At 37.5% G+C, this 16,337-nt stretch overlaps 1 protein-coding gene across 1 annotated transcript; it reads right to left on the bottom strand.

Annotated features, from left to right (window-relative positions):
• Positions 1-1,185: 1,185 nt before the first annotated feature.
• On the bottom strand, positions 1,186-16,337 carry alp3 (alkaline phosphatase 3). The gene is made up of 11 exons (XM_032590700.1): positions 16,136-16,337; positions 13,666-13,782; positions 13,325-13,440; positions 12,117-12,291; positions 8,670-8,842; positions 8,409-8,549; positions 7,603-7,672; positions 6,898-7,032; positions 5,173-5,364; positions 2,723-2,839; positions 1,186-1,677 (listed from the first exon to the last, which is right to left on the bottom strand). Exons 1-11 carry the CDS (start codon positions 16,203-16,205, stop codon positions 1,379-1,381), a joined length of 1,605 nt encoding a protein of 534 aa, XP_032446591.1. The 5' UTR covers positions 16,206-16,337; the 3' UTR covers positions 1,186-1,378.

Raw genomic sequence — 16,337 nt, 5'->3', positions numbered from 1 at the left:
TAATGGACTGCAGTAGTGATATCATGAAAGCACGCCGCCTCAAACCTTAATTAGCACAGCGGATATTGGAGGAAGGGATCAAAGCCACGAGGAGTGATTGTTGGTTGCCTGTTGCATCACAGTTTGGAAAATTACACATACTGCAAACGAAATCTTACTTACTGATCCTACGTACATTTTTATCACATCGATAAAATATTTAGTAACGTAGACGTAGTTTATATTAAATAAATTTACATCTGGATTAGAGGAAGTATTCATGCAGGCTCAAATTTATGCAAGCACTCCCACTCTGTTTGGGTGAATGTCTCTTAAAATGTTCACCATGTTATTTGTGTCACAGTTTCACATTAATTATCTAGCAAACTATAAATATTTAACTCGAATGCTGTTTAGCTGGACAATATGGCTAAAAAACACACCACAAAATAAGCATTTCATATCAGTTGAAATCATTATTGATTTGTTTTTGTTGTTTTAAATTTCTGAAATGCTGCCAAACCATTGATATGACCTCACCTGTTCCTGTAACTGGTCCTCTGGAGCTGTTATGCTGATTTTCTCCTTTTTAATCCTTTTTATGCCACGCTGCTGATTTTTATTGCTGTTATTGTTTATTGTAGGTGGCAAAACCCGCTGCCATGAAATTTACTAAACAAGTTGTTGCAGGGTAACCAAAAATGAGTGGGTTGGTCGAAGTCACCCACCTTGCTTAGCTCGCTGTGAGAAGTTGAGCTGCTAATGCGTTTCCTCTGCCTACATCCCCCAGAATGCTGTGTAGTTCTGGATCAGAGTTCAGTGAAACTATTGAAACTTCTCTTCAGAAATATGAATAAACACACTTTTTTATTCATATTTCTGATTTGTTTATTGATATTACTCATGCCTCTATCGCGATACTGTTATTGATTTATTGCCCAGACCTAGCTCTAAACAAAATATTTGGTGAGCAACCTCAATATTTAGGTTACAAACTAAATTTTAAGCTCAAAATTGGATATTTATAAGATGAAGGTTCCCTGTGCTAGCTGAGAGCTGTAAAGTATTAATAATTTTTTTTAACTTCTGATGTTGGAAATCTGAACAATGTAATGGCTTTCCCTGATGAAGCCATGTGAAGCTATTAATGTGAGTACAAAGCTGTGTTTTCATATGGATCATTAATCATAATAGTGACATATCAACTTTGTAGTTATAAATTATTTTATTAGTGAAAAATGGAGATGAGGCAAGTTCTTCAGCAGCCGATGGATTAACAAAGCAAATTTTATCACCTCCTTATTCTGTCTCTCGGATGCCAGCAAAATGCTTTGCTGGCATCAACGATCCTGAAGCTGTGCTGGTGTAAGAGCCCCCTCCTTCACCTGGGGAGGGGCTCTTACATGATCACGGTTAGGGCCAGCAGCAAACTGAGGAGGCTGCTGAACAGAGCTGATGAGGTCTGAACTGCCCCAGATTTCTTACTGGGGTTCGCAGGTGGTATGGGCCCTCCATTGCAGTGCCTCAGGTCGGCCCCCACGCAGGCAGCATAGCCCATAGCGTGGGCTATGTAATTTTGCTCCTGGACCCCGCTGAAGAGGTGAGACATGGGTCCACGGGCCAGCACTGCCACGTCCTCCCCGCTGTGGGTGGTTGAGGCTACGGGGGCGGCAGAGAGCTGGACGTAGTTTTTATCTTCTGCAAAAGAAAAAACATACAGAGGATGAACATGTCCAAACTGTAGGAAAACAGCTGAATTCTCTGCCTGCACACTGATCAAGTTTGACTTATCACATGTTTTTTTTTTTCCAAATTCTTCTGGGTTTTAAACACCCAGTTTTTAACAATGATTGCAGCCATTAAATATTCAGAATGGCACGGAGAAAAAAGGAAAGGCAAAGAGAATTTTCTTGAAAAACTGCACACAACCACCTGGGTCAAAAACTTGATTGTAAAAGTTTACTATTTTACCAAAACAAAAGCTACAGTAATACCCAACAAATTTAAATGTGTAGTTAGATGAGTATTGTTTATCAGATTAAATGTATCTTCTGAAATAACCTTTACGCTTGTATAAAACACACTTTTTATTCATATTTCTGATTTTAAATAGTGTTATATTAGTCTAATGTAAATTCCAACTTTTTTGGAACTTGTTGCAGACATCAAATTCGAAATGAGTGAATATTTGCAAAATATTCACTTAAAAGTTGGTCCATTTGGACATTAAATATGCTGTCTTTGTAGAGTACTTTGGCAATTGAACATAGGCTGAACAAGATTTACAATTCATGGTATCCCAACTTAACATATGTGTCTGCTGCCTCAGGTTGGTTTGTTACATAAAATCTGAATAAAACCTAAATAAAATACAGCACAATCATGTAAGGTACAGTTAAATACCTTACATGATTGTACCAATATTTCCTGTTAAAATATTGATATAATACAGTAAATATTGGGTAAATATTGGTACAAAAATTTACCGTACAGCTTCAATTCCAACTTCATTGAAATTGAAACTGTATGTTAAGTAATTAATTATTTTCCACTTCACAATTATGCACTATATCTTGCTATCCTTTTGTAAAATTCTCCGTAAAATACATCAAAGTTTGTTGTAATGACACAAAATAAAGATGCAGATGTTTACAAAGAACTGTAGTTTTACATAATCCTGTTTAGTGTGGCTAAATTCTGTAATTAGAATCCAACTGCTCTATAAATAGTGATTGAGTCTTACTGGTGGCGACATTTCGAATGTCAGGTCGCTTGCCGTTAATGATTTTGTGACCTGGTCCGTTGCCGTACATCAGAGTGGTGTAGGGTAAAAAGTCTGTACCCCACAGAGGAGATTTACCTGAAAAACACAACGATAAGCTTGAATATTCATCTTTTTTTTTTTTCTTCCTTTCTGTGATGTTTCCACATGCACATATACAGCGGTTATGAAAACACACAAGCACAATAGAAGGAGGGGTTTGCGGATCCCCAGGGTGCTACAGAAGGTCTCAAGCTTGTTGAGTATCTCGGTGTTTCTCTCCAGATGAGCCATTAGCCTGGCGAGTCTCCCTGCTGATGAAGAGCTTAGAGTTTCACAGTATCATTAATCACTGCTGCACCGCTGGGAGAGGAAAGAGGAGGAGGGAGAGGGAGGGAAGAGGGTAGGACGGAGGGAGCTGAAAGCTGGAAACTGCATGAAACAACCACACAACAGTAGGCCAGTCAATAAAAACATGGAAGGCTGATATTGATATTATTGTGGGAAGCATCTTTTAAAAGGGAAGACTTTGCTCCAGCAAATCCTCAAAATATCAGTGCTTGGCCGAGGATTTTGTTGGAAACATCTTGAAACTTCACTTCAGGTGCAAAAAGTTTTGCCGTGATTCAAACAAGACAAGAAAGCAAATACTTACATCTCTGTGGAGTTATATAAAAGTAAGAGGAATACAGGTGAATAAAAACACTCACAATAAGAAGCTTTGTAGAACCAGGAAAGGTGGAATAAACAGGAACCTGTACCACTAGTTTTACAGCATCACATTTTCACCTCTACTCGAGCTTGAAGCTTATGTCCAAATAGGTCAAGCAACAAAGCAGAATATAAAAGCCACCTAAAGATAAAGCATACCAAAGTCAGTAGAGCGGATGTGAGAGGAGTAGTTTGAAGATTAAACAAACTGTACCTCACCCAGGGATTTAAAAGCTTTCTTTGCTCTGCCCAGAGTTCACCAAGTGGTAAATGACCCCTTGCTACAAAAAAAGATTTAAGTGGAAGATAGAAGATCTGGAGAGAAATTTCTCTTGACCAGTTTATTTATCAACATCTCAAGCATCTTTGAGGAAAGTAAGATTGTTCAGTCCATCTTTTTCTTTTGTATTGCCACTAAACTTTTACATATTCATATCCCCACTAAAAAAAGGTGCTTCTGTGAAGTTGTTGCACTGTGCTTTTACACATGCTGTGTCAGGAGTTTTCAAAGTTTGGGGGAAAAAACTAAACAAAGTAATTGCAGACATTTAGCCAACTTCACCAACCCTGTAACCCATTCATTCATTCATCCAGCCACAGGTGCTGTAGTGAAAGTGCTGGTTGTGATTGTCGCTGGAGTAGAGATGTCTGCCGTTCACACTACAAAACTCTATGAAAACTTGATAAGGGATTACCAAATTCAGCAGTGAGTTGCTTGGCATTCAGTTTGTTTGGATTTTTTTTTAATCAAGGGTTATTAATTTTACAACTAGGATTTGTTTTTATGTCCCACGTTTGTCTATTTTACCACTTCCATGGTTGTGGAATTAACATATTTTTGATAAGTTTGAGTATAAAACTATTTAAGATTCTGAAACATTACTACTGATAATTTTCTGTTAATGCGTTAAGGATCCTTAACAATTCGGTTAAATTGCCATTAACCCATTTATTAATTTATTGTTATGGTGTGTTTGACATCTTTTGACATGCTAATGCTTGGGGAGATTGTAAGTGTCATTGGTGTGATTTTGTTTGTATGTAATTATGCAATGTCCATTTATGAATTTATTTATTTCTTCTATATACAGTATTTAAATCCAATTTATTAATTTGGCTGTTCATTCACCAGATAATGAATTTGGTGGTAATACATCAATACTAGTTGAAATTTGTTTGTTTTACCAATTTAAGATTTTTAGGTTTCCTAGCTCTATAATGTGATGGGATTTTCTTTTCTGTTATGTGGCATTATCTCCCTGTAAGCAGAAAAGAGAGGAGACAACACTGAATGCTGAGAGCTGATGGTAAAGATGTTAACAGCATGTGAGGACGGTAGGAAGACTCTCCATCAGGGGAAGGTGAGAAATAGGGAGGCACTGTGGTCGATGCTTGCAGACAGGTAGAGAGGAGAGATGAAGAGACAGGAAGTGACTGAAATAGAAAGGAGAGAAAGAGAGAGGCTGCCAGCTATGTGTTTACCTAGACTGTAATTGCAGGAGAGAGAAAGCAGAAGAAATGTCAAGTTGCTGGTGGCTGAAGCACTCTGAAGCTGTGAGGAAGCAGGCGCTTGTGCACACAAACATAGACACCTGGAAGGGCAAAATGAATGGAAAGAGACACGCTTAAGTGGGAAAAGAGAAGCAAATGTCTCTGCAGACTCAAACTTCAAAGCAAAAGTTTAAACCTAAATCTGCAGACAAAATTCAAGTTGAAATTACCCAGAATGCTCTGCCCTCGAAAGGGGAATCCATTGAAGGTCAGAGGGTGGGAGTGGTCGGCCGTCACTATAGTGAGAGTTTCGTCCTCTTTTGTGAGTTCGAGGCCCTTGGCGATGGCGTTATCGAAAGCAACAGCCTCATGTAGGGCCATGTAGGCCCGGCCGGCATGGTGGGCCTGGTCAATTCTCCCCCCTGGACACACGCATGACAAGGAGGCTTACAGGGGAAGCTTCAGCGGGGTCATGTAGAGGGAAAAAAGGTAATGAAAAAGCTAATTCAAGTGCTAAATATAAAAATAAATGGCTTGTTTTTAGCTGAGCTTTCTACTTTGCCTTCTTTTACAGTTCTGATCTTACTGCTTGACACTAAAAAAAAAACTAATAAAATGAAAAAGAGAAACAGTTAGTTCTACAGTATCATTGTGATCTAACCAGCATGTAAAGATAAGGCATATGCTGCAGATAATTTCCTTAAATCTTTATTCAAAAATTGTGAGGCAAAGTGTGGTATTTTGAATTTGGTCACAGCATAACTTGTGTTTTTTCTTTCTTTTTGGAAGCTGAAGGCTGGGTTGGGTAGTGGCTGAAATGAGGCAAGGTTAAGTCCTTTAAGCTAAACCAGATCCCTGGAATTTAACTTCTTCAAAGGGCATTTATATTTAATTGCTTTAGAAGTGGCTTTTGAATAACAATAATATTCTCTTAAGAAGCCTAAGCGATCCCCAGTGACCTTTGAAAGTTTAATACAAATGTGTGCCACATGGTCAACCTTTTTATTTGTCAAAACTAAAATTGTCAATAAAAGAAAAACATCACTCATTTTCATTCTGATCACACAATAAGATGCCATGTCACATAAATCCCAACCCAAAATACAGGGAAGTTTGTGTTTGTATTATGTCAAGTAAAAAAAAAAACTTCAAGGGTATGAGTGCTTCTGTAAGGCACATTATGTTGGAAAGAAAAGTATAGGCCAGGTGAGAAGTTGAGATCTCTGGGAGCTGTCAGTGACTGGATGCACCATATGCCTGCTTCTATTTCTACATTTGCCTGTTATTTTTAAGTCATTGTGAAGACACTCGGTCGAAGCGAGGCGTCCCCAGGCAGCTGCCTCAGATTAAAGGAGAGATGGATGAGGAGGCCAGCGCAGCAGCCGAGTGGAACAGAAACACATCAGCGCCTCAACCCCCCCTACAGCACACGCTGCAGCAAACTCATTGAGCTGTGGCCAGAATCAATGTCAAGCCACCAGATCTACTGCAGGTACATTGTTCTCTGAAATGATGCATTGTGGAAGATGGAGATGAAGCTGATGGCATGAGGACTTTTCTAAACCCCCCCAAGATTGGTGGTAAAAAAAAAAAAGAAATATTGGAAAAGTTTTGTATTTACTGTAATTCCTAAAACCTTATCCAAAGCTGCATATCCAAGCAGCTTTGGGTAAGATGGCGACACTTTGTGAGAGCAAGCGTTTAGGCACCCCGGTTCAAAATTATTCAAGGATTTCTCAAAGAAGGATGAAATGGAAAAGGAATCAAAATGGCATTCCAGGTATGCTTCTGATGAGGGAATAACACTATAGCATGGTGTAAAGCTAAAAAAAAATGATTTTACAAAATATTGCCTCTTTAAACAATTTGTAAATACAAGAAAAAGTGTATATGGTTTTAAAAAAAGGGATTATTTGCACAAGATTCACCACAACTTGTAAACCGTTGCCTCTTACCCTCCACTAGTAGGAAGAAACCTCTTGGGTTTTTCTGCAGGATCTGGATTGCTTTTTCTGTGGTCTCAACAATAGACGGATCAGTGCTTGGATCCCTCTCCACCTCATAACGCAGATCCCCAGGTTCAAACAGAGCTGTGAAAAGACGGCTAAACCACATCAGAATTACACATTTCCAGTTTAACCTGAAAGGAGGCCGAGCGGCATGGTTTTCATCCCGCTACTATTGTTTTCAAACAAATATGAACATATTGGAAAATAACTCAATAAAGCTGTTAATGGTCTTTCTGCACAATATTACGGAGGGTTTTTGACTGCTTTTCACAATAACATTCTAAATGGGGAAAAAAAATCTAAAAACCTTTTGGCTAAAGCAATCCCTGTTCTGTATTATACAATCAAATATGAATACTGTTTTAGAAAACTACAAAAGCAGCTGTGATCATTTTTATATTTCCACATTACTATAAGCTGAAATTTAATGTAGCTTGTTATTTCTTAAAAACATCTGTAGACAAGTTGAGTTTATGAGTATTCAGGACTGGCACCAACAGTAGGAAATGAAAAGAGTCCATTGAAACCCAAGAACATCAGGACTAAAATGAGATGCTTTCTAATGCCAGACATGAAAGTTGGGTCTGCACAAAGAGAGAAACGTGTAATAAGTCAAAGGTGAATGGAAACGTGAGGGAAAAAAAGAATTACCCATGAGGTAGTCAGTGGCTTCAGGGTCAACAGCATCAAAATCACTTTTATTCCACACATAGTGGGCTACCTGGAACACACAGACCAAGAAACTTAACACTGTAAAGAAAAATAAGTTGTGTTGACAGGTCAGTTGCGTGATCATTCTGTTTTATAGACATTTATTTAATGCAGTTTAATTTAACACAACTGAAAATCTTCTGTGTAGCTTTCATTGTCAGATCTACTCTTAAGGTTTGAAGTCAGTTCAAGAAAGTTTTTGCTCCTAAAAGTATACAAACAGCACTTTTAGTCCTGGTCTTCAAAAACATCACATTTACAAAATGATTCCATCCAGGAGAAAAGTTGAATGTATTATTTTGAAAAAACAAAGCCTGACTTTAATTTGATCAGATGGTCTCTCCTTGATCAAATTACAGATGGAGAACACATTTGTCATTTTTGAACAAAGTTTTTAAAAGAGCCTGCAGGTCTCACTTGACTCCACCTACTTTGTTGCTTTATGTAATGTTGGTTGCAGTATACAGTTTGTGATTTTAAATACTGGACCTTTAAAATTATCGTGAAGATACAGTATATTTTAAGACTGACTTTCACACCTTATCTTGCACATATCAGAGCATTATTTTGAAATCACTGCATGGTTGTTAACAATGTCCCAGATACCCACTCATTAAAAGGATTATTATATTCCCCCTTTTGAGTTCCTTTCCAAAAATGTGATGAATTAGATGGATGTGCTTTGTTGATGTGAGGGTTTTGTGTTAATTGATCTACATGTCAGCTCTAGTTATCAAAAGATCTACCTTTCCTGTTTTCATGCTCTGCCACTCCTGGATTAGGTTTCGTCCATCTCTTCTTGTGCCCCAGGAAGACAAATCCAAGGAGTATTCTGGGTCTTTGGTGCCCCGAGGTGTCATGTACTTTCTGCCTCCACCAATGATCACCTGAGACAAACACACACATTATTATTGGGAATGCTCACATTTTTACACAATGAAACTTTTAAAGAATAAATTTGTTTTAAAAATATCCATAGTTGTGATTTCTGGCACAAAATAACATACATCGATGTCTATGTTTTCGATAAGCTGTGATGCGATATCGGTGCAGTTGTCCCTTTTGGCCGCATCAGGCATGTCTGCATCGCCGTACCATGACCTGCTGGCACTGTGGGCGTAGGCGGCTGCTGGGGTGGCGTGCTGCACCCGTGTGGTCGTTACAATACCAACAGACTTACCTGCAATAATAATACAATTATGTTAATGGAGCAATTGAGTAAAATGTTTAAGTGTAGAATGTTACCAAAACTGCAGAACCATTTTTTCCCAGTTTAGGTTAATATTAAAAATTGTTTAAATTCTTATCCCCAGTCAAAAAATACATGGCAGATGGAAAAAAAAAACATACTGGCTTCATAAAAACAAAAGAATTGCAATGCAATATTGACCCTTATTGCCTTGAGCTTCAAATATCAGCTGGTCATAGAGAACCCCATAATGATCGACTTCTACTTCTAATTCTACAAACTCTTCCTACTATACTCCTAAAGGAGGATATCAGCTAAAACCTCCCATTTACAATTAATGCATTGATTTAAAAAAAACAAATTTCATTGTTTATTATATAATCACACTTTCAACAAGTCAGAAATCGGGAAATAATCCACAAATAGCCAAAATTAGAGTTCTTCCTCAAGCTCTGACTGTTTATGTTTATATCTGACACTTTAAAATGTTTTGTTGACTTTTGTGTATTTTAGCTGACAGTTGAGTCTCACTACTCAAGAAATTTCACCTCTATATGTCTATGAAGATATCAATAGTCAAAGCTAATTTAGAAATCAGTGTCATTGGTTAAGATAATATGACTAGAGAGCCTTCCAACACTCCTGTTTCCTATTTCTCCTAGTGTATCAGAAATCAGCATAACTGTAAAAGCAATATTTTTATAGCAGCATTTTGTTTTTAAATGAAAATAATTAACTTTTAGAATCTTTATGTTATTTAGTTCAATGTTTTCATATAAACTCATTTTATTGTGGAAGAATGGTATTTTTTCTCAGTGTTATTAAATCATCAGATCTACGCCATGTAATGCCAGCTGATGCCAGGTCCACAGGCTGTCATATATTTGAGTTGCCAGTGACACCTACATTTATCTTCAGACAGCCAGGGGCACTTCTCTGCAGAAGTTCCTTCCCAACAACTAAATGAAGTCTCACGAGGAACATGACTTGTCTGCAGGATGTTTTAATGATGTGCTGCAGAGTTCTTTTCAGGTCAAAGACTAAGAATAACATTGGTGTAATAACGTCCAGGTATTAAAACAACAGTATGGACCCTAGAACTCGATCAGGGTCAAAGTGCACATTAGAAACAGCTGAGCTAAGCTGTAAACCAGGCTTGCCGCAAACCTGAGGGGATTTCTGGTACAAAGACAAAAATCTGCTTCCTCTGCAAAGCTTTCATTTTATTTCTGAAAGTTTTTATCCACTTTTTATGTGAATGTTTCTGTTGTTTTTAATAGACTTTGTCTTAATGTATACTCATTGCTTCATTCTTAATTATAGTGAAGCTCTGAATAGCTTTAGAGCTTCTCCAATTCAAGCTCTTTTAAAAATTCACAATTTGAAAAAATGTAGAAAGGCAGAAATACTGAGGGTCTGTCATCAGATTGTAGCATAGGCTAATATTATTTTACCCCCTTCACAATAGAAATGTCACTGCATAAGAAAAAATAGCTAAAGAAACTGTGATTGAAACTACTCCCTTTTTTAGCTTGTTCTTGCACTGACAGAGCCCTAATTTATTTAAGTTTTCTTCAAAAACAACGATGTAGGTCACATTGAGTCCTTTTTGTTGTATCAGCAAAGTTGGAACATTTGTTCTCTCAACATAAGCTTGAAATCTGGGGACAGATTGTGCTTTAAGCTGTGAAGGGTTAGAGAAAAGGATGTCACTAAGTTATTTTATGTGAATACAATTATTGAAGCACGAAGTGGGGTCCAGCTCCCCCTTGCGGTAGCTGGAGTACACGGCACTTTGACTGTATTGACGTTATAAAAACAGATAGCAGCCAAGAGCGTTGTACTTTTTCATAAGTGGAGATGATAATAAATATATTGCTCACTGTAACCCTTTCATAAACCTTGTATCTTCTGTTGCTGCAGTAGAAATTACTATATTTGGGACTTTTAGTATTATTACAAAGCCATTCATTTTGGTAATGTATGATGTAACTGGTTAGCAACTTAACTTGATTTCCTCTTTTTTCTGTTATGATAATCACATCTCCAGTGATGTCCTTTTGAAGCTCTGAACATGTCTACTTGTTGCACTGTTTGTGAAGCTTAACCTAAGGCTTTCGCTGGAGATGTCGAACATGGAGACTGGATTATTTCTGAAATCAGTAGATTATCTTCCATCAGTTACCAAATGACCAGGAATCGAGACAAATATATCTGACTGAGTACTGAAAGTCCAGCAGGTATGTGGGAACTTCTAAACTAAAACCTGGGAGGAGAAAATGGGGTACGATAGACCATAGCAGAAAAAGTGAAAGCCTCAGAAAAGGATAAACAGATCTGCAGGGAATGAATCAAGAATGATTTGGGGATTCTAAAATAACAAGTGATCATTAATTAGTGCATGATAGTCTGGCCCTTGATAACACTGATTGCATTTTGAAAAATTAACAGAAAATTACCGGTGTTAAAAAAGTAAAATACATAACTAATGTGCCCTCTGTGATTTAAAAGTATGGGAAAAGTCATATCCATGCCTTTGTTCCAGTACGTGAAGTGGAGTTGATAAAACAGATGATTATGCCATATTGGGATTATGCTTGGAATGACCTGTTCCTCAGGTCATCCCAACTTAACAATATTATCCTTTTTAAGATTTCCATTTGACTAGATGCTTTGTGGCATTTCTCCAGCAAAGATTGATCTGTGTTCTTTCAAAATGAGCTTATAATCCTGAGAAGGATGGATTGTACTTTACACAATGAAGGAGGAGAGAGAAACATGTTGCAACAGATCTGTAAGTCACTTTAACTTCAACTTATTTTATGTGAATAAAATCACTGGAGTATGAAGTGTGGCCCATTTTCCCCTTATGTTGGTTGGAGGATACAGATCTTAACTTTAAAAACACATTACAAATGCAGTGTCAAAAAACTTGTGACATTTTAATTTCATTGAAATATCACAAACATAGTTTTTTAAAATCTTAGTACCCAACTATTTTATATGTAGTTCACTTTAAGTTGTGCCAGAAAAAACAACAACTCTAGAGCAGCAGTCAAATAAAACCACAGAAAACAAACTTTAAAGAAAACTGTAAACAACAGATTAGACAACTATAATACACAAATCATATTTCTTAGAAAAACTGCATTGGTAGAGTAAACCTGCCCTTCTGTCTTAACCCTCCAAATAAAAATAAAAATGATGCATTTTCTAAGAAAATTATGGGGTAAATATGTTCTCAGAAGTGGCTAGATGACCTTACCAGCATCTTTGGCCCACTTCAGAATGGAGGTGACCTCATTCCCTTTCTGAGTTTTGCAGACCCCGTTGCGAGTCGCCGCACTGACACCGATGGTGTTCAGGTTGGTTTTTACTCCACACAAATACGCCGTGGCCGTGGCTGCACTGTCTGGGATCTGGAAGTCTACACTGTAGGTCTGCACAAAACACACACTGCAATGAGCTATAGTTCTGACAAATGCTGAGGTTGCATGTAAACCCCATTTAGATATTAGTCAGTGTTCATGTGTTGGTGTCAAACTCATTTTCATTTTGGGCCATATCAAAAATATGAATGTTCTTAAAGGGCCAGTTGTGGCAGAATATATCAATAAAAATAATTAAACTGTTAAAATGTCAATAAATAGCTACTCCTCCAGGATTTTGTAATTGTTTTGCAGATTTTTGGTGCCAATTTAGAAATATTTGTAAAGAACTTTTATGATATTTGCGCTAATGTATGATGCTAAATGTGAATTTTTATTACGTGCTGTATCATTTATGGACTATTACTTGACATCAAGTAAGGCTGAGGCAGTGGTCACTTAAACTCAATAGTTTTTTGGGTTTTTTTTACCCCTCCAGGGAGTCTTTTGTGGGCTCTAGTGTCCCTTATATGGGACTGACAGGAAAGGGGGAAGACATGCGGCAAATATCGTCGGGTCTGGGAGTCGAACCCGCGACGGCCGCATCGAGGACTCAAGGCCACCAAACATGGGTCGCGCTATCCCCTACGCCATCACAGCACGCCCAAACTCAATAGTTTTGACCAATTTTGAGAAAATTCAGAAATCAGGAAAAAAAAATGTGGATTTTGTGTGGCTTTTGCAGATTTGTGAAAAACTGAGAGCACTTATTGATATAATTTGGGATCTAGAGGGCCACATAAAAAGCCACAGCAGGCCAGATTTGGCCCCCATGTCTTGAGTTTGACACGTGTGGTCTAGTAATAGAGAAAAACTGTAATTTACAGGTAGAGACCATGAGATTTGTATTCAATGTCTCTTGTTATATAATATGAGTATTTTTATTCCTTTAAAATGCTTCTATGAGAAAACATTGTGGATTTTTGCTGCTGCTTGGCCATTTTTGAAGTTGTGTATGAATCAAAAGGGTTCAAAACTTCATTCTATATATTTACAGTTTCTTAAGAAAACAGGACTTTTCCACATGTTACTGTGCTGTACAAACCTTAGCCAGCCCCACGTGTGGGAAGGTGTCCATGGTCATCACTGTTTCCTCTCCGGTCTGGTCCTGTAGCTGCCCCTTGAGGATTCGGGCAGCAGTGTAGGTTGTAATTCCCATTCCTGAGGCACACAGCACAAACGTCTGCATGCATTCCAGTTGTAATAAATAATTCACACTACCAATATTCCAGTGTGTTTCTAAATATCAAAGATGTTCTGATGCAGAAGAAAACAATGGGGGAAGAAAATAAGGAAAATACTGATTCTTCATGGTGGTGGCCACATCTGTTTCAGACGGGTTATTTAGCAACAAGTCTGGAAATATCTGGGCTTCTTGGAACTTACCGTCCCCAAGGAAAAGGATGACATTCTTGGCAACATTGGTGTTCAGTTTTCTGTCCAGGACTGATTGTAGAGTCTGTGTGGCCTTTGACCTCCAGAACTCGGGGTTCTCCTCCTCAACTGAAAAACACATGCATATGAAACTGACTAATATTATTGATATTATTTGATATTTAACGTGGGATTTTTATGTTTTTTCACGCAATATCTTATGAGGGTTATATTATGCAACTGTAAGTTTTAGAACGTAATAATCATAAGTCCCCAAAAGATGAGAAATAATCGACATCAATCATCACAAAGACCAAGTAGGTAAATAATTCAGTATCCTCAGGAAAACAGGAAAGAAGAACAGCCTTTTTTAAAATAAACACACAGCATTCATGTTTTTATGCACCGTTATGGAGAAACAAATAAATAGAAATAACACAACTGAGATTCAGTCTGCACTTTTTTAAAGTTAATAGCAGCTTATGTCTACATGTACTCTCTGCCCCGAGGAAAACCTCTTAGAGACAATTAGGACTTGAGACTGGAATGTTTAGTTCAAAGCCTTAAAAGATTTTTATTTGTAAAGTTTCCACTCACATGGGACTTATTATAAATGCATGCCAGACATTTATGATTTCTATTTGTGGAAAAATAAGAGACTTATGTTTAATAAGAGAATAATAGCTTAAAAGGTTTCACTCCCCTCTGAAGGCATTTGTACAGTCAGTGGTTTGTACAAAAAACTCATCTTACCAACATTCTGGAGTTAGGAGGACTTTTCTGAATCCTAGAGATGTGATCGAAGTTATACCACAGAAAAAAGTTGCATGACAACAACATAAAAGTAATTCATTCACATCTAAAAATTTCAAAACAAGATAAATGATACCAGGACAATTTACATATGTGGGCAAATGTTATTATTAAAGCCTTTTTTTTGAGTGCTGACAGGGATATTTCAGAAACATTTCAAAGTCAGTGGAAAGTTGAGATAAAAAGGTTTGTGGCTTGAAAAGAATGCTACAATTTTCTTTCAGTGCCTCAATCTACATAAAGTGCCAACAGTTTTTGTTCTGTGATTCTCCCAAAGAGAACAAAACATTTTGACAATCAAATTTTTCAAAATGTTTGTTAGAGGAAAATTTGTTCACCAGCTCCAGCACAGGTTATGCTTTGAAGAAACATCAAACTTAAACATAAGAGAGATCACTGTGACCAGAAAAATCCTTCGGGACCTGAACGTGTGCGTATGCAGCAACAGCTGTCACATCTCACTCTCACACTCTCTTATCTCCTGCCTACATCTCTGTGTGCTGTAAACAGTTTTATACAGCCATGCACAGTGAATGCTGACAAAGCTCTTATACAGCTTTGTGTTTGCCAAGCTAAAAACATCTTCTGTTCTTGTGAAGGGAACAGTAAACACTCTCAAGGATGAGAGGGAATGTGGGACCTGAAAAGACATTGAAGGGTAAGAAAATGAGTCTGTCATCTGGCTGAATCATCTGTCATTCAATATTCAAATTAAGCCTTAAAACACTGTGAAGAATAAAATTGTAAAAAGCTAATTATTGAACTTTCAAATGTTGCTGAAATGTTCTGTTTATTTTTGCACTTCCGCACACTGCTCTGAATGAAAACATTCTCACCAGGACCAAGACATGAGTTCATGTAAGACTGGATGATTCTTACTAGATATAAAGTGGAATCTCTAAATATGATTAATAGTTTAAATTATAATTTCTGATCCAAATACAGGATGTTACTAGCAATCCAGAAAGAGATCCAGACCATGATACAGAGCTTGGTCCAGAATGCGAGCCAATCCAATGTCAGTATTTGTCCTGTGGTGCTGACACATGTGGGCTGTTTCTCCTCTGTTTCTCATTTGCTGAACACAGGAAAAGCCTCACACTGACAGCCTTGGTAGATAAACATATTATGTGTTTGACTTTTTTAATGGATTTAAATTTAAACTTCATACTTTTTGAAGGTTTTGTGATCTGGAAAACTGTAATCAAGGCTGCCATTTTTTAGGTTAACAATTGGCAAGAATGATTTAAAGCATATCTGTCCCTTTTGTCTGTTACTCTACTAAAGACCTACATCAAATTCTGTTGGGCTTCCTGACCATATCCATGCAGAAACCAATTTTTAGAGGGCTTATACCTTCTATGCCGAGTACATGAAGGACGATCATTATTAAATCACTAAAAGTATGAATAGAAATGAAATTGAATTCCTTTTTTCATGTTTGGAACGGCAGACTGAAGAGAAGCTGAAAAGGTTGTAAACAAATTTATATTTTTAGTTTTCAGGGCAGTTTCGAAAAGAACTGAAATATATCTATAAAAAACTGTAAAGTGTGTGGAGTAGCCAAAATGTGAGGAAAAGAAAGTCTGGTGGGAAAGCACATCAGGATGCCATAAATCAGATCAAAGACAATGGTGAGTTGAATAATAACGTATCTTTTTGGTCTTACCCTTGGCTCTTGACAATCCCAGAGTTACCAGCAGAACCAAAGCAACAAGGGCCACTCTTGTCCACTCCATGGTCAACTTCTCAAGCTGCAGATCAACTACTGCTGCCTTCCAGAAGATCAGCTCAGTGACTTTTCCTCAGTAATCTTTATCAAGATGCCATAAATTCATAAAATCTCTACCGCCTGTGACCACTGACTAAGA

This window comes from Xiphophorus hellerii, chromosome 18 (genome assembly GCF_003331165.1).
Source record: "Xiphophorus hellerii strain 12219 chromosome 18, Xiphophorus_hellerii-4.1, whole genome shotgun sequence".
Lineage (NCBI taxonomy): Eukaryota > Metazoa > Chordata > Actinopteri > Cyprinodontiformes > Poeciliidae > Xiphophorus > Xiphophorus hellerii.
Note: the sequence above shows the minus strand (reverse complement) of the source record. Positions and strands in the feature narration are given on the sequence as shown.